Source organism: Protopterus annectens, chromosome 2.part2, assembly GCF_019279795.1.
Source record: "Protopterus annectens isolate FY-2018-M chromosome 2.part2, PAN1.0, whole genome shotgun sequence".
Taxonomy (NCBI): domain Eukaryota; kingdom Metazoa; phylum Chordata; order Ceratodontiformes; family Protopteridae; genus Protopterus; species Protopterus annectens.
Window position 1 is genome coordinate 646,922,106 of NC_056730.1, and position 23,017 is coordinate 646,945,122.

Here is a 23,017-nt window from a genome sequence, read left to right on the forward strand (position 1 = left end):
AAAAAAATAAATTAAAAACAAAGGTGGGACCAAGGTAGCATTGGGGATATATGCTTGTCACAATTGCTCCTATTGCAGATATATGGTCAATAGTCTATCAATTTTGTAAAAATAGAGAAATGTCATATTCTGTCCCAGAATGTACTTTAGAAATGATAAATGTGGTTTATGCAACAGAATGCATGTCATGTCAGGCATTTTACATTGACAAAATTACTAGAAAACTGAATAAAAGAGAATATGAAAATTACTACGCCATACAAAATAAGAACAGTAAAAAATATTTGTACATGCATATTAGCAAATGTGAAAAATATAGGAATTGTTTTTGTTCTATCTTATTGACTGCACTAAATATGATATTAGAGGAGGTAATGCAGAAAATATTTTAGGCACCAAGGAATATGCATGCCAGGTATTATTGAATGCTACTATAAATCATGGATGAAATGACCATTTCAATTTTAAATGTGTCTTGAAAAGAGGTTAAAAGTAAAAAAAAAATCATTTGGATTTCATATAGCAGACATATTCTGCAGATATTTTTGCAGAGGTTTTATTCATGTTATAAAGCAGTTTTATAGGTATATTGTACATGACCATTTTTCTTTGATGAATAAGCTTTTAAATTTTGGATTAATGGATTTTCTGCAGGAATCTGATGACGTTTTTATGGTTCAGGTGGAAGTGTTTATTCCTGTCAGCAGTCAATAGAGTTTTTGACCATGTTACATTTGGCTTGTTTTTATTTTTTTTATGCAGTGTTTGGTTGCTGCCATCTGTGTTTTTATTTTATTATTTCAAATTAGGTATGGGGGATATATGCTGTTACTGTGTATTAAAAACAGAACACTGTCTTTCCTTATTAGCTTATATTTTGTCAAAAAACATGTTAAAAAAGAAATTGATATGGACCATGTTACTCAAAAGTAGGCTCATTTGAAACATAATACCTCATTACAATCCCCAACTCTGTCTCCCGTCCCTTTCATGGATGTTAAAAACTGTGGGACAAATGAATCAGTGAGATAGATTTGATGATTGTGGGGAGACTGGAGGACCAAAAAGAGCATAGAAGTTTTCTAAACTTCGTTATACAGTCTCATCTTACATTACCTCTTTCTTCATGAGCATTGAATCACCTCCTTGCACCTCCTCTGAATTGTTGGAATCCCTTGTTCACGTTGTTCTCATATCTCAGAATGCTTAATAATAATAATAATAATAATAATAATAATAATAATAACCTAGAGCAGACCTTTGGAGGAAATAAGGCCCTATTGGGCCAAATATATTAAGCCCAGGTTATTACTTATTTGAAAAATTGTTTAAATGTAATTTAGGACAGCTTGAGTTATACAATTTTTAGAGAGGTCCTGAAAAATATTTAGGTATTGATTTAAATGTATCTTTTTATGGCTCTCTATTGAAACATCAGCACTCAAAATGTTGAGTGCTGACAAGCTGAAAAAAAAAGACCGAAAACCAGAAGAAGAGTGAATCTCGAAAACCACTCTTCCTCTTTAAAGAGCAAGGCCAGCCCCCCGTAGCACCTGAACTTATATATGCCAACTCTGAGATCACCATACCTTGGAGAAAAGGGAATATTCTGAGAAATGGCCATCTTGGACTTGGTATATGTAAATCCACTTTTCAGCCATTCAGTTTCTGGGTTTCAGGTCCTGACATTTCAAATGGTTACCCTTTTTAACACTGTGACTCGCGGTGGTGGTGCTGCGGTACCATTGTCGCCTCACAGTAAAATGCTGTCCAGTTCGATTCTCAGCTAGAGCGTCTTCTGCGTGGAGACGTGTGAATGGGCGTACCTTCGTTGAAGGTTGTGCATCAGGCCTGGCAAGCCAGAACGTAAAAATCAACTGCCAATCATTAGCGGACCGGAGTTCCGCTGTGGCAACCTCTAACCGGGAAAAGCCGAAAGACACAAACAAACAAACCCTTTTTAACAATGTATTATAAATGTTTATACTCACTGTACATTTGCTTAAATGATAGTTACAAGAAAGGATAGGATATAGATGTTTACTCTTTTTGATGGTTGTTTTATGAGCTTCGTTATATGAAAAATGATTTTATTCATAGATACCAACACTATATAAACATTGAAAATGCCTTCACAATGTCTGGATAGACTCAATGAATAGAAAAAATGTTTTGGAAATGGCATAATTAGTTTTCATTGGAGAGGACAGCTAGTTTTCTTTTTGATTTCCTTTATGATATCCAAAGCTTCCTGCAAAAAGGTAATCCAGTGGCAAAACAGAAAAAAAAAATGTCATCCACAGACAGCTCATCCATCTTCCTGAGTGTCATAATATGAAGTGTGGAGAAAATGCAGTAAGCACTGACAACAGTTGCATTTTCAGTCATTTGAGCCCTTTGTTTATCCAATATAGCAGGATGTTTCGTGGGACAGCCATGGCATGTTATTATGTGACAGCTAAAGAATGCAGCCTAAATGCTGATTAACAGCATATAGCATATAAGCTTCAGCCCTAGATTCACATTAATGCATTTCTTCAAGATAATTATTTCATTAAAGATTAATTTCTCTAATGAAATGTTTTACTTCAAAATATTTCTTGGGTAATTAATATTTACTTTTTATTGTAAAAATATAGGGCCAGATTCAATAACACCTATACTAAGTGTACACTATCTGTATTCAAGAACATCTGTACTACATTTTTTGTGCTTTCTAGTCAGTCAGAAAGATTATACTAAGTGTACATTTAGTCTAAACTTTGCGGTAACCTTTATGAAATCTACTAGAACAGAAGTTTGTAAAAAAAATTAACAGTGCCCACATATATTCAGCTTCTACATAAGAAAGCTTTATCACCCACACACACAGACACATGTGGTCACATACTGTTGAGTGAATGTGCATTCATGTGTAAGTGCAGAGAGGCAAACAGAAACACACACACACGCACATACACACACACACACACACACACACACACACACACGCACACACACACACACACACACACACACACACACACACACACACACACACACATCATTTATGAATCCCAGGGATATATTTAATTAAAATTAAGAATCTTAGTGGCTGATTCTATGGCACTAGTGTTGGGAGACAAGGTGTCTCTGACCATAGCTTAAAGAGAAGAAAAAGTATAGAAATCAAGTTTGTAAAAAAATGTAATAGTGCCTACATATACTCAGCTTCTACATAAGAAAGCTTTATCACCCACACACAGAGACACATGTGGTCACATACTCTTGAGTGAATGGGCATTCCGTTTAAGTGCAGAGAGGCAAACAGAAACTTACACACACATACACACACACACACACACACACACACACACACACACACACGCACATGCACACACACACTCTGTCGGACCACACCTTCACTACTTCCCCCAAAACATTTTTAGCTTGTCTAAAAACTGCATTTATGTACAAAATTTGCTCTGGCTCTTGTTGCCTGGGCAATGGTGACTGATATCCATGGAGAAGCAGTTTTCTTATCTGGTGAACAAAAAAATAAATAAATAGAGTTGCGGTGTACAACAGAAAGAAGAGGAATTATTTTCAGAAATGGTCTACAAGCTAAAACAGCAACATAATCAGCACTTAGCTGTTGTCAGATTTATTGTTACAGGACAAGGTTTTTGTGCTTAATAAGAAATGTTTTCATCTAGTCCAAGGTGTTAGGAGTGGGGGCAGATGTGGTTCCAGAAATTGCTAACCTGGTGGGAGATGAGCTGATTACGTGTGGACTCTGTGTTTCAGTATATTTCCTTATACAATCATTATACTGATGATCTGTTTATGTATGTGTATGTTTGTGTGTATTTGTGTGTGTATATCTGTGTGTGTGTGTGTGTGTGTGTGTGTGTGTGTGTGTGTGTGTGTGTGTGTGTGTGTGTGTGTGTGTGTGTGTGTGTGTGTGTGTGTGTGTGTGTGTGTGTGTGTGTGTGTGTGTGTGTGTGTGTGTGTGTATCTGTGTATGTGTGTGTTTGTGTGTGTGTGTGTGTGTATATGTGTGTGTGTGTGTGTGTGTGTGTGTGTGTGTGTGTGTGTGTGTGTGTGTGTGTGTGTGTGTGTGTGTATGTGTGTGTGTGTGTGTGTGTGTGTGTGTGTGTGTGTGTGTGTGTGTGTGTGTGTGTGTAATGCTGATGTACATCTGCTGATATAATTTATATAGAAGCTGAACAGAAGTACTACTTTATTGTATTTCACAGTAGAAAACATTAGCAAACAAGTTTCATTTTTAGATGCTGGCATTATTATGAACTACAAAAATAAATGTTTTAATAGTGGAGTGTACTAAGAGCCTACACTTAACAACAATTTTTATTAGCAAAGTAAGCATCCAGCTTTTACGAAAGCTAACATTTATTGTGGACAGTTAATACAAGCTTCTAGAATAATTATTAATAATATTGCATTTGAAGAAGTTGAATTGTTAATAGAATTATGTTTCAACAATTTCCATGCAAATTTTGGAAAATATTTCCAGAAAATGTGTTTCTAAAACAATCACCAGCTTGCTACCATTAATATTTGGAGGATTACTGACATGAAATAACAACACTGAAAGGCCAAATCACTCCACAATGTTTTCAGTTCCCTTTACTGTGTAAGAGTATAGCTAAAATCATAATGTAAAATTGAAAAATTATACAGGGCAGCTCAGAGTTAATAGCTGTAGTAAGAAATTAATGTAAATTTCTATATAAAACTAAATATAAACCAAAATCACTATTAAAGAATGGTCATATGAAGTGCTTTGAAATAACAGATAGTAAACAGAATTGTACGCATCCATGTTGTAGCTGCCGGTCATGTAGGTTTATTAACGAGGGTCCAGTTTTAAATCTGACACATCTGAATCAAACTTGAAGTGGAAAACAGGTTTGGTTGCAACTCTGTAGCAGTAGTTTGTGTTGTAAAACTCTTTCATGCAACAGGTTTATGTTGGAAAAACAAATCTTAAATTGCCACAGTGAATCATGGAACCCATGACAGATATTAAAAAACAATATGAATGCATTATTCAGACATGTTGAACATTATCCAAATTACAAAAGAATATTATACTTTGTATTGGGTCAGGTTAAAATGGAAGTCAGAGATGGTTATTTGAATAATATTTTGGAGGTATGCACACTTAAATGGGAATTTGGATTAGCAGCAGACAAAACCTCTCGATTAAATGGCATTATTAATATTAAGTGTTACTTAAAGTTCCAGCCAATATTTTATTATGATTTTATAAGTATTTGATAAGCATTACTATTAAGTATATGTTGGTGTATTTTTAATACAGTATTTGTTATTGGTATTGTTTGGTCAGGTGACACTGTCATGTGATTTTTGGACTAGCTATATAAATGGTCTTTAAACAAAAGTTTACCAGTTCTGAAGATGTTCCTATCTGTTCTTGAACAAAGGCACTGAGGTGTTATCCTTAATAAATGTCCTTTTTCGATTATTGGAACATTTTTATTTAATTTTATTAAATGTAACTATTTTAAAGTTACTATACCTCAATAATGTTTGTCACGAATAAATATTTTAAAAATTCACTATCTCAGTATGTAAAATATTTTCATCTTGACAAATATTGTAAACAAAGCTATGTCTATGGTAGAGAAATGCAATGTACTAATAATCAGTTGTAGAGAAGTGCAGCGTACTAATAATCGGTTATAGAGAAAGGCAGCGTACTAATAACCAGTTACTAATAATCAGTTGTAGAGAAAGGTGGCATACTAATAATCAGTTGTAGAGAAATGCAGTGCACTAATAATCAGTTGTAGAGAAATGTAGCATAATAATAATCATTTATAGAGAAATGCAGCACACTAATAATCAGTTACTAATAATCATTTGCATACAAATGCAGTGCACCGTGCTAATAATCAGTTACTAATAATCAGTTGTAGAGAGAGGCGGCATACTAATAATCAGTTGTAGAGAAATGCAGCATAACAATAATCAATTATAGAGAAATGCAGTGAGCTAATAATCAGTTGTAGGGAAATGCAGCATACTAATAATCAGTTGTAGAGAAATACAGTGCACTAATAATCAGTTGTAGAGAAATGCAGAGTAATAATAATCATTTATAGAGAAATGCAGCATACTAATAATCAGTTGTAGAGAAATGCAGTGCACTAATAATCAGTTGTAGAGCAATGCAGCATAATAATAATTTATAGAGAAATGCAGCACACTAATAATCAGTTACTAATAATCAGTTACAGAGAAATGCAGTGTACTAATCTATTGTAGAGAAATGCAGCGCACTAATAATCAGTTGTAGAGAAAGGCAGTGTACTAGTAATCAGTTACTAATAATCCTCTGTAGAGAAATGCAGCGCACTAATAATCAGTTGTAGAGAAATGCAGTGTACTGATAAGCATTTGTATAGAAATGCAGTTCACTAATAATCAGTAACTAATAATCAGATGTAGAGAAATGCAGCACACTAATAATCAGTTGTAGAGAAATGCAGTGTACCAATCATCATTTGTATAGAAATGCAGTGCACTAATAATCAGTTGTAGAGAAAGGCAGCCCACTAATAATCAGTTGTAGAGAAATGCAGTGCACTAATAATCAGTTGTAGAGAAATGCAGTGTACTGATAATCATTTGTATAGAAATGCAGTGCACTAATAATCAGTTACTAATAATCAACTGTAGAGAAATGCAGCACACTAATAATCAGTTGTAGAGAAATGTAGTGTACCAATAATCATTTGTATAGAAATGCGGTGCACTAATAATCAGTTGTAGAGAAAGGCAGCGCACTAATAACCAGTTGTAGAGAAATGCAGTGTAATAATAATCATTTGTATAGAAATGCAATGCACTAATAATCAGTTACCAATAATCAACTGTAGAGAAATGCGGGTCTGTATCAGATTATCAAAATGGTTCATTATTGAATGCCGTAACGTCGAACTGCAAAACCCGAACCCTAACAATATCGAAACCTCAAAACAGCAAATTTTTGTACACAGGGAAAAAAAATTGCTGTTCCGAGAAACACACACACACAACAAGCACACTAAAAAGCAGCAATCCACACACATACATTTAAAAGTTACATCTAACTCTCACTACACTGCACATACACTACTATCTATCCACTTACCTTAACCCAGATCCTAACCCTAAGGTCCGTCACTATCGTACACTCACCTCACCCGCGCCCTAACCCTAACTCACTTAACCTGCCCCTAACCCCAAGTTCTCACTATCACACACTCACCTCACCCGAGCCCTAACCCTACCTCACTTATCCCACCCCTAACCCCAAATTCTGTCACAATCGCACACTTACCTGACCCGAGCCCTAACCCTAACTCACCCAACCCATGCCCTAACCCGAACGTCTGCACAATCACACACTTACCTTAACTCAACCCTTAACTTTCCACTGCATCGCTGAAAACAGCAAAGCCACAACAATGGCCAACCGGATTCTTTCCCTAGGAAAGTGTTCAATTTTGTGCAGCTTCGCTGTTTTTAGCATTCGTGATATTGGGTTCGATATTAGATCATTCTAACTTCTGCCATTTCGATGATCTAATATAGACTCGAGAAATGCTGCACACTAATAATCAGTTATAGAGAAATGCAGTATAATAATAATCAGAGGTAGAGAAATGCAGTCCACTAATAATCAGTTGTAGAGAAATGCAGCACACTAATAATCAGTTATAGAGAAATGTAATTTACTGATAATCATTTGTATAGAAATGCAGTGCACTAATAATCAGTTGTAGAGAAATGCAGCATACTAATAATCATTTGTATAGAAATGAAGTGCACTAATAATCAGTTCTAGAGAAATGCAGTATACTAATAATCAGTTGTGTAGAAATGCAGTGCACTAATAATCAGTTCCAAAGAAATGCAGTGTACTAATAATCATTTGTATAGAAATGCAGTGCACTAATAATCAGTTGTAGAGAAATGCAGTATACTAATAATCAGTTGTGTTGAAATGCAGTGTACTAATAATCAGTTCTAGAGAAATATAGTGTACTAATAATCATTTGTATAGAAATGCAGTGCACTAATAATCAGTTGTAGAGAAATGCAGTGTACTAATAATTGTAGAGTAATGCAGTGTACTAATAATAATCAGTTGTAGAGAAATGCAGCACACTAACAATCAGTTACTAATAATCAGTTGTAGAGAAATGCAGTGCACTAATAATCACTTACTAATAATCAGTTGTAGAGAAATGCAGCACACTAATAATCAGTTGCATAGAAAGGCAGCACACTAATAATCAGTTGTAGAGAAAGGTAGCACACTAATAATCAGTTGTAGAGAAATTTGATGTACTAATAATCAGTTGTAGAGAAATGCAGTGTATTAATAATCATTTGTATAGAAATGCAGCGCACTAATAATCAGTTGTAGAGAAATGCAGTGTACTAATAATAATCAGATGTAGAGCAATTCAGCGCACTAATAATCAGTTGTAGAGAAATGCAGCACACTAATAATCAGTTACTAATAATCAATTGTAGAGAATTGCAGCGTACTAATAATTAGTTGCATTAGTGGGCACTATGGTGGCCCATTTGGGTAAGCTTTCTGCCCTATTGATGTGGAGTTCAGTCCCGGCTTCCCATTACTGTATGTATGAAGTTTGTATATAATGTGTGGGATTTCTCTGTGGACTCTGTTTTTTTTTCTTCTGCTATACCAATGCATGCCAGTTGCTTTCTCTAAAATAGTGATGCATTCTGTAATTTGATTGTCACTGCTCCACAGTTGCATTTGGAACGATATGTGTAGGATGGGTTAATTTACAAAGTTAGCAATTAAAGAAGATAAAAAATAAATACATTTTTACTTGGTGATTTTTTTTTTATTAATTAGGTAAGTTCGGTGGGCACATTTTTTCATTAATGAAGATAAACCTGGTAGGCACAAATACCTCTTTTTAAGGGACACCTGGGAGCACTCCTAGTTAAATAACTTGTTCAGAATTACATAGTAGGCAAATGGAGACTGAGTGATACAAACTAAGGACTTCAGGGTAAAGCACATTAGAAGTTCATAGCCTTAATGCCTTATACTGCATCATATTTCCTGCTTCTTTTTTCCATTTATTAAATTTAACAACTAACTATGCAATTATAGAGAGGTTCAAGATTTATTGCCCCTGTAATCTTTATAGAAAATAGCTATAATTAATATAATCAATACTTCAAAGAAATTGCTAGTGTAACATTTGCAGTTTTCTCTGATTACATTCTGATAAACTTCCTAAAATAATGATATCATGTTTATAATTTATAATTGTATAGCTAATGAGTTGTTTCCATTATGTCTGCAAGTTCAGGGGTGTACACTGTAGTTACACTTCTTGAATTTCATAAGTTACTGATCTGTGTTCATTTTTTCCTGCAGCTATTCTGGAGTATAGTGATGACTCATCAGAAAATGAAGAATTAGATGGGGTAAGGCAGAGCTTTTTTATTTATTATACCTATATTTTAATATAACTTTGGTTTTACTGATCTCATGAGTTTCATTTACTGTAGTATTTATTTTTCTCTTTGACATCTAGCTTTAATTCTTTTTTATTGTATATACAATAAAGTTTCAGGTAACTGGCACTCATGGGAATTGGTAGATGCCAGATAAGTGTGGTTTCCAGTTGCTTTCCAGTTGCTTTAGAGTTACAAATCTTGGGCTCTTCTGATTTTTGATTGGCTTGCATACCGGCATACAAGCCACTTCTATTCAATGCGTAACAGTGGGCTGTTCTGCATTGAACAGAAGAAGCTCTGCTTTGTGATTTTGATTGGTTTGTATACTGGCATATGAGCCAATCAAAAATAGCAAGGCAGTTCCACATGAAAAACCTTTTTTTGGGGAGGATCTTCACTTAGCGTGAAAGACCTTTTTTTTTAGCTTCACTTATAGTCTCTGGATTTTGCTTGAGTTCCGATTAACTGAGATATATATATATATATATATATATATATATATATATATATATATATATATATAAATATATATATATATATATATATATATATATATATATATACATACATATATATGAGTCTATGTTGTCTTATCAAAATTTCAAAACTTTGAAACCCATATGGCCAAGACTATATGATCAAGGTTTTAAAACTTGGAAAGTACAACAAAAACACTAAACCTAACTAAACCTAAACAAAAAGTTTCACTATTACATTTTTACAGGGGGGGGCAAGCCCCCCTGCACTCCCTGCGCCCTTGGTATTTAAATATACCAACTCCGAGATCGCACTGCAGCGAGGTAAACAGTAAATATCTTGTTCCGTGCTGTACAGCAATCTCAATTCAAAGTGTTCAGAGTTTCAAAACTTCAATCATATGGTCTCGGCCATATGGGTTTTGAAGTTTTGAATTTCAATAAAACATGGTAGACCCATAAATAAATATATATATATATATATATATATATATATATATATATATATATATATATATATATAAAATATATATTTATAGATATAGATATGTATAGATTACAAACACAGATATATATATATATATATATATATATATATATATATATATATAGGGTCTATATCATATTGTCAAAGTATTACAAGTTCGAACCACTAGAGTTCGAACTTTAATGATCAAACTCTAATACTTTGAAAGTCAAAAGAAAAACATGTGAAGCTTAAAACAAAAAAAAAAACTGTTCTATCCCCTGCACCCCCCACACCCCCTGCTACTTAAATATATCAACTCAGAGATCGCACTTCAGTGCAATACAGTGTAAACACAGAACATTTCTGTTTCCTACACTGTAGCGCGATCTCGGAGTTGATAGATTTAAGTAGCGGGGGGTGTGGTGGGGTGCACCCTTTATGTTTTTTTTTCCATTGAAAATGCAATTGACATAATTTCAAATGTTTAGTAGTTCGATCACTTGAGTTCGATGTTATGTGATTCGAACTATTAAAAGTTCAATGATATGATATAGACCCAATATATATATATATATATATATATATACATACAGAGAGAGAGAGACATAGATCTAAGTAAGCAGAGAAGATTTATATATGAAGGAGATCCGCTGATACAATGCAGATTTTGCAAGCAAGTATCATAAACACATGTGCATACCACAAACCATCCAGCATATTCCCCTCAAATACTTTAAACATTTACAACTGGCTCATTTTTAAGTAGATCCTCTAAATGTTTTGAACTTGGTAAACTACATCTCCAGACATGTAGACCAAGAAACTTAGAGATTACCTATTATCATTTTCAACAATATGAAGAAGATGAAGTTAACTCCACAGTCCTATTATGAAGCATAGTTTGGGGATGGAGTACAATTGCACATGAGGAAAAAAAGAGAGGGCAATATGTAATAGATGTAAAAAAAAAGTGTACTGGCAAGTGTAAGACAGCAAGAGAGGTTAAGAATATTCTGAATCAATCTATAAAACAATGCCTTCTGCTTTATATCTCATATATGGTCTTGTATCCTAAATATCACTTCCTTTTAATCTCTCCAGTATAACATCTGCTGCAAGTACACTTTCTCAGATAAATTAGGCTTAGTACAGTGTTAATGTGATTTATCCTAGGGTACTCCCAATACATTTAAGATAATCACCCTGTCATATATTGACACGACAGGCCCACAAGCCTGAGTCACTTTTTGTTCTGGGAGCCAAACGAGGAGCCATAATCGAAACTCCTAATGATGTGGACATCCTACAAAAGGGCCTCACTGAGACTAATGCCTGGTGTCAAAGCCATGGCCTAAGTTCAATGCCAAAAAGTGCATTGTCATCCCCATTGGTAAAAAATATTTACCCATGAATTACCACATAGGCGGTAGTCTACTTAACATCGAAAGTGTGATAAGAGACCTTGGGACGCAAGTGGACAGTAGTCTCTCGTTTGATAATCACCCCAATAGTCAGGAAATCCTTCTATGTGGTACACCTCATCACAAAAGGTTTCTCATCCAGGAAAAAAGAGGTCATTGTTCCCCTCTACTCATCACTCATTAAACCCATTATAGAGTACAACACCTCTTTTGGTATGTACCTCACAAGACATCTACAACAACTGGAAAGGCCACAGAAATACCTCACAAAGAGGATTACCGGCCTCAAACAGATGCCCTATGCAGACCGTCTCAAAAAACTCCAGCTTTACTCCGTTGATCTCTGCCTAACATACAAAGCTATGTTAAACCCAGAGCTGTTGGACATGCTCCACTTAAAGAAATCCCAATCCCTCCAAGCTACACGCTCTAGGGACCTAAACCTTGTCACCACAATAAACAGAACATGCTACAGGGATACATTCCTGTCCCAGAGACTTCCCATACTCTGGAACAAACTACCTATCTATATCAAACAAAGCTCCTCATTAGCACTCTTCAAGAAAAATCTAGATGATAAACAAAACATGCTGGAGGGATAGATTTCTGTCCCAGAGACTTCCCATACTCTGGAACAAACTACCTATCTATATCAAACAATGCTCCTCATTAGCACGCTTCAAGAAAAATCTTGATGACTGGATAGGAAATAGGAAATTCACCCAGGGGATCACTTCTGTGGCTCTACTCGACAAGGGCACAGGAAAATAATTTTCTTGGGTGGCGAAAGCCAGGGTACATTTTTAGCTAGGCTTATATAGGCCCTAGGGCCAATAGCCTAGTACCTACCTATGAACCTATGAGAGTCTGATATGTTCTTTTCTCTTACAACATGTCTTTCAAATAACACCAGCTAGACTTTTGTTTGTCTTATAATATAAATAGAAATATTAAGATCACATATGAAGGACACAGAAGGTTTGTTAAATATAGATGAATGTTTAAAGTGTCGTGATGGATATAAGAAGATAATATGATATGGTTAGTTTTGTTGTAAGGCTTCAATGTGTGCAACATTGAAGAACATGCACAAGTGTGATAATAAAAGGCCATTTGATATGCTTTGTATATTGACATCAACAATGAGGTATTTTAGATAATCCTCTCTACTCTGAACTACAGCAATCTCAGTATTAAGTGTGTATACAAAGCCGGGAAGTAGGATGACACAGATCACATGTAAGGGTTTGTAGTAGCTGCCCCTCACCCTGCAAAAAAGCACTTTAGAAATATTGCAGCAAGTTTTGATTTTCATATTTTAGTTTGCAGTTATTGTTTTGTGATTGCTGTTTTGAGTGCCAGTCACAAGTTATTGTTATTTCTGTCATCTAGTTGACAGCCATAGGGGATATTTTTCTTCATAATACTCGAATCTTCATATAGGGAAAAAAGGGGACTAAATGTTTTGTTGTGATGTTGACCTTTTAGCTACAAATGGTAGTGACTTGCAAGTAGAACATTTTTGCATTTTTATATAATAATAGACTTGGGTTGAGTTTTAATTATAAAATATCTGAAATCATTGCAAAACGTCCTAAATATCATCCATGTGAGAGGACAAGGCAAATCAGAATATTTAAGTAATATACACCAACAGGACAGATGACAAGCTATTATCCCATACATTTAATCTTTTAAACTACTAGTTCTGTTCTCTATTCTATTAGAATCCTAAAGTAGATCCCAGCAAACCCAATTGTTTTGCCCACTTTACATTTTTTGAGATTTTTTTTTTTGTCGCTTTTTATTATAAAAAGGCAGGGATTAAGCACCTGTCTATGACATGTCACACATGGGCTATGATAAATCTCTTCTCTTCCTTTGTGAGTACTCTATAAAGGATTCACTTAATAGCCTTTAATAGACTGCTTTTTCTTCATTAATATGTTCTGCTTTCATTGGCTGTTTTTTTTAAGTCTTACTGTCTGTTATTTTTTTCATTATTTTACATAAAGTCTCATCTCTATTTATGGCTGAATTCACCATTGATGCCCCAGTATTGGGCCTTTGCTTCACTGAGTAAAATAATTCATCTGCAAAAAATGCTTAATAGGAAGAAAGTTGTCAGTTTAAAATGACAAAAGGCTGCAAATGTTAACATAAATTAGCAACTAAAGTGTTAATGACATCTACAATATCAGCCAAGAAGAGAAAAGGTGAAGTAAGAGGTGGGGGCAACACTGAAATCTGAAAAGGAGGCTGAAAGCAGTTTGGTGAAGCAGAAGTTAGAAAATCAGATGGTAAGGGCAGCAGAAAGAGAAAACTCTTCAGTCACCCTAGAAAGAAAGATTGAGCAGACATATGCTAAGATTTTCAAGATAATTGGGTCCATGTTAGATTATATTTTATTTATTTTTATTTATTTTTATTTCACATTTGTTTTCCGGGATAGTCTGACTAGACTCTTAGATCCATTTAAGGCGGAGGCCCAGGGAGAAAAGCTGCACATTTATTAAACAGAAAGACTATAGCAATAACCCACGGCTGGGTGTGGGTAATGCTAAATTTACCCACGGTTGGCGTGGTTTGGTCCCGAGGGCGAAGCCCGAGGGACCAAACAAAGCCAACCGGTAAATTAGCATTACCCACACCCAGAAGTGGTTATTGCTATTATCACATGACATTATTTAAGAAAAGAAACTGTTACTTTTCTTAAATAATGGCATAGTATAATGCCTGTTTACTGCCCTTCCGCAGATGTCTGGCATCGCGGCAGTTCTGATGTACTGCTACCTGCGCAGTACATCAGAGTTGAGCAAAAGCAACAGAGAAAGCAAGATCTCCATTGCTTTTTATAGCTATGTTAAATGAGTTTAACATAGCGAGACAGTTTAAAATAGCAACGGACATCTCCGTTGCTTATTTTAAGTCTCGCCATGTTAAACTCATTTAACATAGCGAGACTAAAAGCAAAGATCTTGCTCTCCGTGCTATGTTAAATGGGTTTAACATAGCAGACAGCTTTAAAATAAACGGAGTTCCGTTGCTTATTTAAATGTCTCGCTATGTTAAACCCATTTAACATAGCGAGACAGTGTTTAAAATCGAAGTTATACTAATGGAAAAAGTCCGACCGGACCTTTTCCATTAGTATAACTTCGATGACAACGGCACGCTGGCCAATCAGCGTGCACGTTTTGGGGGGATCATGGTATAATAGAATTTAATACATAGTAGTAAAACAGAATACAACACATTGAACAACAGAAATCTAGCTAAGACAGAAAAGTAAAACACACAGGGTACATCTCAGCAGTAAAAAAATATATATATAAAGTCAGATAAGATACATTTCTGCACTGAAAGAGGTTAAATACATCATGTTAAAATGAAGTAGGTATATACAAGAGATTTAAATGTTGGAAGTAAAAAACGGTAGCATTTTACAGTAGCAAGTAGTAAGCCCTCCAGGGCAGGAAGGTGGGAAAAGTAAAAAAGCAGTGATTTTATGTTATGCATGGGCATAGCCAGGTGTTTGTGAGATGTGATTTAAGAGAGTTTTTGAAGTGTGAAGTAGTGGGGATGTAGGTCAGTGAAGGGGGGAGGCTATTCCAGTTTCTAGCAATGGTGTATGAGAATAGTGCTCTGCCAACAGTATTGTTAGCCCTAGAGATGCATAGGAGTGATTTGTCATTAGAGCAGAGTGTGCGATTTGTACTGAATATATTCTAGACAGCTGAGAACAATAAGAACCAGTGAGAAAACAGCTGAGAACAATAAGAACCAGTGAGAAGTTAATTTCATTTCATTGTGTATGTTGTCTATTTAAACTCACATTTATTATCAGACTTCAGATTCTCAGTGTTCAGACTGACCTGCCTCCAAGGCTAGAATTTGCCTTGCTTGACAAGCTGTGTATGATTGCATATCACAGTGTCTAGATGTATTGGTTTCTATAGGTGATCCATTCCTGCAGTCAATACACATTAAAGGGGATGTATTAAAAATGTGTATTGGCTGCAAAAATGAACAGCCTACAGAAATCAATATAAGAATGTATATAGCCTGGCTATCTAGCAACACAAATATAGGGGGACAACTGCAGGCAAGTGAAATAAAGAGATAAGTGTTCTCCAGCTCAAAAGAGTACATCAGGGTTTTAGTATGATTAGAAAAGACTGGAAAAAGATTTACACTGCTGTTTGTACAAAGAATTAGCTCTATTACCTTGTGGTAAATTTGTGTATACGTTAATATCCTGTTTATTTCTTGAGTAGGAGGGAAGTGTGTTATGATAAGAAATCAAGTTCATTTTGGGCAATATTACACAAAGTGTATAACTTGATATAAAAATTGATAGCGACAGACTATGATGGACTTAATTGCTTCAGGGATATAGAACAGGCTCTCACCCTTAATCCTTCTATTGCTTGAGATGTCCTGCATAATTTGTAAAGAGCAGACAAAGTAATAAATGTCATTAGTTTCTCCTTGTCAAAGTTGTCTATAAAATATATAACATTTCTTTTTGGCATAACAGATCCTGATTAATTATAGTAAGCATTTTAAGTTTCTAACTGTTATAAACTAAAAGGATTACAAAAAGTATCAAAACCCAGAACAGTGAGGAATGTCAGAGGTGTGATAATCACAGGTTTAGCAAGATGGATAATATCTGGATTGTATTATGCCTTTTCAGACTGTATAAGATAAGCAGTGCATATATCCATAAAATGTGTGAAGTAGAGTTTTGAAGTGAATGAAACTTACAGCATGACTCCAAATATTAGATTATATTAAATTTTCATCTAAAGTGGGGTATCTATTCCCAGTAAAAAAATGTTTCGTATATGCAGAACAAATGGAGAAATAAATTTCTTGTGTGAGGAATTTGAATTCTGTTAGATTCAAACGCATAAACTTTAACACTGTGTCTAAATAATAAGGGTGTTAGAATTATGGCACAGTCTAATTAGAGTAAATTTAAGTTCAAGTACAGGGCACTGATTAACTAGATAAGAGTATTACAAAACCACCAACAATGAAACCTTATCAGTACACTACAAATGAAAGCCCAGAACTTCCTTTAGACCTCCCGCTTTGGCATATCCTTGCCATAAATTGCCTGAGGACTTTTCTTTCCTTATCTATAGCAAACATTGACAGATGACTATACCAAATTCTTAATAAAATGACATAACTATATACAACAGAATGCAATTCCCAACAACTATATCACTATCCATGATTACACCAGCTACAGCCTCACCAGCATAACTGAAGAGGCCTGATCTGCAGAGATGGACATAGATACTTTCAAACATAAATAAATTGCATATAAAGTCAGAATAAGGTAGCAATGAAAACAAGTAAACTATTATAATGTGTAATTAATAGGAGCACTTAATAAATAAGGATATTGAAATAATAAAATAAAAGGATATGGAAATAAGCAATACAATAAAGACTGAATGCAAGGGATGTAGATAGTTTTAAAGCTCATTTACATGGGAACAAGAGAAGCTTAAATAATGAATTTAAACAAAAATGCACATCACATGAATTTGGCATTAGAAAAATCATGTAACAAGAAAGCAATGATGCCGCAAAGCATTGAATATGTGGCTTGCAGGATTATAAGAACTTTAAATATTAAAACACTCACCAATTAAGGAGAAAAAGAGAAGGGGTACCAAGGTTTGTAAAAACCAAACTGAACAGAAAAGAGAAAGAAATATAATAATAGGGTAATGGAAATATGAGTAGCCACAAAAGTGCTTTACTGGAAAGGCTCACCCAGACTCTGCTACAGTTTGCTGTGAGGGAAAGGTTAGTTTGCTTTTTATTTGTTGCATTTTGTATTACTTTATTTCCTTTTTCTATTTTGTATACTGTGATTTGTTTTCTTTACACTGTGTTTTAATTGTAGTCTGCTTTTAACTGCATATTAAACTTGAAAAGAAACCACAGCTCTGTCTCTTGTGAGTCAGACAGAAATGTTTTCCCACCCTGCCACCCGGTTACTGTTGTGGTCTTAAACACCACTGTCTTTCGAGTTGCCTGTCCCTTATGTTAATTTGACCATAGATCTCATTTCCTCTCTGCTTTTACTGGCTGGTGTGAGCAAGCACAAAGTTATCATTTTGTGAAATCACTCCCTTCAACTATTTAAATTTATTGGCCATCCTACTTTATTCCATAGTACCAGAATACAAAAGTGACCACCCCTCTTTCCATCTATCTTGCTGTTTTAAAAATAGTGACTCTTCACTAAAACTTTTTAGACAGGTAAAACTTAAGTTACCTAATTCACATCTAACTCCTCTAGTGCACACTGCAGTGTTTAGGATAAACCATTTTTTTTCATCTTACCTTTAAGCATCTATTGCAAGACCACCAGTTATTGGAGAGCCCACATTCTACCTCTCAGTAGTCATCTTGGGATTAGTGCTTCTGTTTTCTCCTGGTGAGAGGAGTGCAGTTACATTATTTCCTGGAGACTGATGATCACCAGAAAGCTTAATAACTGCTTTATAAGTGACAGTTTGGAATCTGTGCTTATATTCTGATCCTGGTGAAAGTAGGAGCAGAGTGCATTGATTCCTGACTCTTTTTGGTTGGAGAGTGAGTGTCTGTGGTTAATGTACCTGATTGGTCTGGTTGCTCTTCGATTCATCTACCAGAAAAAGGCTACAAGCCTGCAGACCCTTGCTAGGACAAGACTGTGGATTGCCAAACAGGCTGTGGCCTGCTTCTCTTCTTGGGATTTGTGCTAACATTTTGCTTCTGGTGAGGGAAGAAGCAAAGAAGTATTGAATCCCAACTGAGTGAAGCTGTGCTGAGACCGGCATTAGTAGTAGCCATTCATGTGACCCCCCCTCTTTTCATCATTCTTGACAAGCTAATTCTTTATTTTTCAGTAAGTACTGCTTGATTTCTTTCTAACTTGAGAATATCTGCTTAAATACTTCATCCTTAAATTTTCAGGGTCTACGGATTAGTTTCCCCTCAAGTGCTTGGCAGTGCTCTGTACAGACTCAGACACCTTGAGTGACATTTTTCCTGTAAAAGAACTATATAAGGAAAGAGCTCCAGTACTTAATAATAATGACCATCCCTCCTGGCATGTCTAAAGGTCAGTTTCCTGTGCTTTCTCCTATTAACCTAGTGAACTTGGGCATTCTGAGGCAGTGTAGCAACTGCCTCATGTACACAGACAACCCTCTCCTCTTACCTCCCAACACTCATACTTGTGAAAGATGCACTTATATATCCAAATTGGAAGCCATGCACTCTCAAGCCAAGACAAGAATAGCTGGTCAAGAGGAGAAGGTGAACACCTGCACCACACCACATGCAACACATAGCCCTCCAGAAAACCCACCATCACAGCTCTCACATAAAAACACAAACCACACACCCACCTTCCCAAAGGGTCTCAATAGAAACTACCCAAACAGCAGAGACCTCCAAGGCAGAAATGCACTCAACCACCAAATCACAGCACAAACCACAAGACACATAGCTCACCTACACAGTGTGCCCCTCAACCTAATCCCCTAAGGCAAAACAGCTGCCCAATACACTAATCATAGGTGACTCCATAATGAGGCACACTGATGTCCCACTCACTAGGTTGAATAAGGAGAAGGTAACAGTCAGCTGTCTGTCAGATGCCAGAATCCGACACATAACACACGCACTCAGGTCACTCCACAACAAGTACAAGTATGGCTCTGTCACTGTCCATGTGGGTGTGAATGACCTGAGGCACACCTCCCTGGACTACATGAAAAGAGATGTGGAGGAGCTCTCAGATTATGTGGCCCAGGCAGGTATGACCCTAGCCCTGAGCAGCATCCTACCATCGCCCAGAATGATACCACAGTGCAAGCAGAAAATGATTGACTTCAACAATTGGCTAAGTTTCAGGTGTCATTCTAAGGGGATACAGTATCTGTCTGCTTGGGATGACATGATTGACAGACCTCGATGCTTTGCCAGAGATGGCCTGCATCTGTCACCCCTGGGTTTCCAGATACTGGCTAAGGCTCTTGCCACCCAAATAATGCTTTTTTTAAGCGATGTTCCAAAGACCAAATTACCACTGTGACAGCTATAAATAAATGCAATCTGAGGGTCATACTGCTCAACACTGGAAGTCTAAATCTCAAGATGCACTTGCTCAAAGCACTCTTCAAAATGGAGAACATTGACATTTGTGCTGTAATGCAGACCTAGTTTAAAGCAGCAGAATGCACCCCTGCACTACCAGGCTATAACTCATTCCACACCTTCCGGCCCCAGAACATGGACCAAAGCTCAAAGGCAGTGGTGTCTCTATATTCATAAAGGATATGCACACCTCCAGACTAGTAGTCCAGCATAATGCATCTGAAATACTTCAGGTACAACTAATATTGGGTAAGATGGTGATTCAGGTTGTAGCCTGCTATATGTCCCCAACCATGTCCCAAGACTCTCACTCCATGTTCCTAAGCACCCTGGAAATTATTAGGGTCCAAACCAACACTCTCATACTAGGTGACTTCAACTACCCCTCCATCAACTGGGAAAACTACTCATGCACCAATACACTGGCCCAATGCTTCCTGGAATGAATCAATTCCAATGCCTTGTACCAGCTCATTCTTACCCCCACTAGAGAAAGCAAGATCCTTGACCTGGTTATTACTAACATGGGCAACCGTTGCTCTACACCAATGGTCAGTTCCTCCCTGGTTAGATTCGACCACAAACTAATCACCATGGAAATCCACATCTCACCCACACCCCCCGCAAAGGTAACCACCATGAAAAACTTCTCCAAAGCTGACTGTGGGCTCCTAAAAAACAGAGGTGGCTAACTTCACGATACCCATGCCAATGGAAAATAGATGCATGACTGCCAAATCATACACCAATGCACTGTACAAACACGTACATAAATGCATGGAACTAGCCATACCCAACAGAGCCAAGATTCTCTCCCCCCCAAAAAAAGGAAGCCAATTTGGTGGTCCTCTGCCATTAATAAACTCTACAATAGAAGGAAGAAACTGTTGCAGAAAAAGGTGAAGTCCCAAGACTGGAAAAACTCCCTTATTAACATCAACAAAAAGTTTGAGATTCCTCATCAAAACCTCTAAAGCCATCTTTGAAGGCATAATTGTGGCAGACAGTAAAAACAATCACAAAGCCTTCTACAGTTATATCAAGAATCTCCATGGCAATACCCAGGTTTGCTCTGAGTTACTGCACAATGGTACCTCCTATACTGAGCCAACAGATATTGCCAACATACTTGCCGACAGATTCAGTGCCAACTTTACCCCTCTCTTCCCCCCTAAAGGACCAATCACAATAATGAAGGATTGTCAGGCACCCAGCATTACTGCAGCACAGGTTAAAGCTGCATTGTCCACGGCCAGGAATCCAGCTTCCATGGGACCCAACAATATCCCTGGATGTGTTCTACATGAACTACAAAGTGAACTGGCACCACATCTGTGTGCCCTGTTCAATCACAGCCTCACCTCAGGCTTTGTCCCTACCGAATGGTGCACTGCTACAGTCATCCCTCTCCATAAAAGGGGGAGCAACTACAGATCCTGGGAATTATCACCCCATTAGCCTGACGAGTCTGATATGTAAGACTATGGAGCCCATCATCATGGACCTATTTAACAAGGATATAGGGAATCTCCAAACTCTAGATCCCACTCAATTTGGTTTTGTGAAAGGTAGATCATGCCTGCTCAACCTGGTTGACCTCTTTGAGTTAGTCACCAGAGATGTGGATGAGGACAAGGCAGTTCATACAGCCTACCTCGATCTGACCAAGGCCTTTGATACCATTCCCCACTCAGGAATTATTGATAAACTCACCAAACTAGGCATCAACCCCTATATCACTAGGTGGGTGGGTTGCAAATTGGCTCACAGATAGAACCCACAGTGTGAAAGTAGTGGACTCCAAGTCAGACTGCTGACCAGTCATGAGTGGAGTCCAACAGGGATTGGTCCTGGGTCCTCTCCTGTTTGGCATCTACTTTTCAGAAGTCCAGGCCAACATGGAGGGACTCGGGCTGACCAAGTTTGCAGACAACTGACTTAACTCCCCAAGTGATGTAGACATCCTACAGAAAGGCCTCACCGAGACCGGTGACTGGTAACAAAACCATGGCCTTAAGCTTAATGCCAAAAAAAGGCGTCGTCATCCCCTTTGGGAAAAACGTATTTCCCACTAATTACCACATTGATGGGAGCCCAATGAACACTGAAGGCATTATAAGAGATCTGGGGACAGAAATTGACAGCAACCTCTTCTTCGACCACCACATTGCCACTGAGGTCAGAAAGTCCTTCTATGTGGCACATCTCATTACCAAGGGTTTTGCATTCAGGAAGAAAGAGGTCATCATTTCCTCTCTCTCTCTCTACTCTTCCCTCATTAGGCCAATCATCAAGTATAATGCCCCATTTGGCATGTACCTCACTAGACACATGCAACAGCTGGAAAGGCCACAAAAGTCGATCCTAGGTCTTAAACAAATGTCCTACATGGACAGACTCAAACTCCAGCTATTCTCTGTCTCATATCATCTACTAAGAGGCGATCTCTGCTTGACTTACAAAGCCATGACTGACTCAGCTCTGTTAGAAATACTACATCTAAATAAATCCCAATCCTTCCGCAGCACATGCTCCAGAGACCTCAACCTCATTACCACAATCAACAGAACATGCTGAAGGGACAGGTTCATAACCCAAAGACTGCTCATGCTCAGGAATAGACTTCCCATACATGTCAAGCAAAGCACCTCACTGGCCCTCTTCAAAAGAAATCTTGATGAGTGGATGGGAAATAGAAAGTTCACCCCGGGGATCATTTCAGTGGCTTTACTTGATAGAGGCACTGGGAACTAACGTCAGTGGCATGATGCCAGAGCACTTCTATGGGCTAGGCTTGTAAAGGCTCCAGGGCCATTAGCCTAGTACACACCTATTAACCTATGATAAACTAGAATTACATGCTTAGAGAAAGAGGTATAAGTAATATAACTGTAGAAAAACAGCCATAAATAAGGAATGATAAAAAAATAAATTTGTCACAATAAAATATA

At 36.9% G+C, this 23,017-nt stretch overlaps 1 protein-coding gene across 1 annotated transcript in view; it reads left to right on the plus strand.

Moving 5' to 3' along the window:
- Positions 1-23,017, plus strand: part of LOC122795753 (shootin-1-like) — a 944,918-nt gene that overhangs the window by 125,777 nt on the left and 796,124 nt on the right. The window contains exon 2 of the mRNA XM_044064066.1: positions 9,443-9,492. Within this exon, the coding sequence (XP_043920001.1) occupies positions 9,443-9,492 (50 nt within the window). The remainder of the gene's footprint in view (positions 1-9,442; positions 9,493-23,017) is intronic.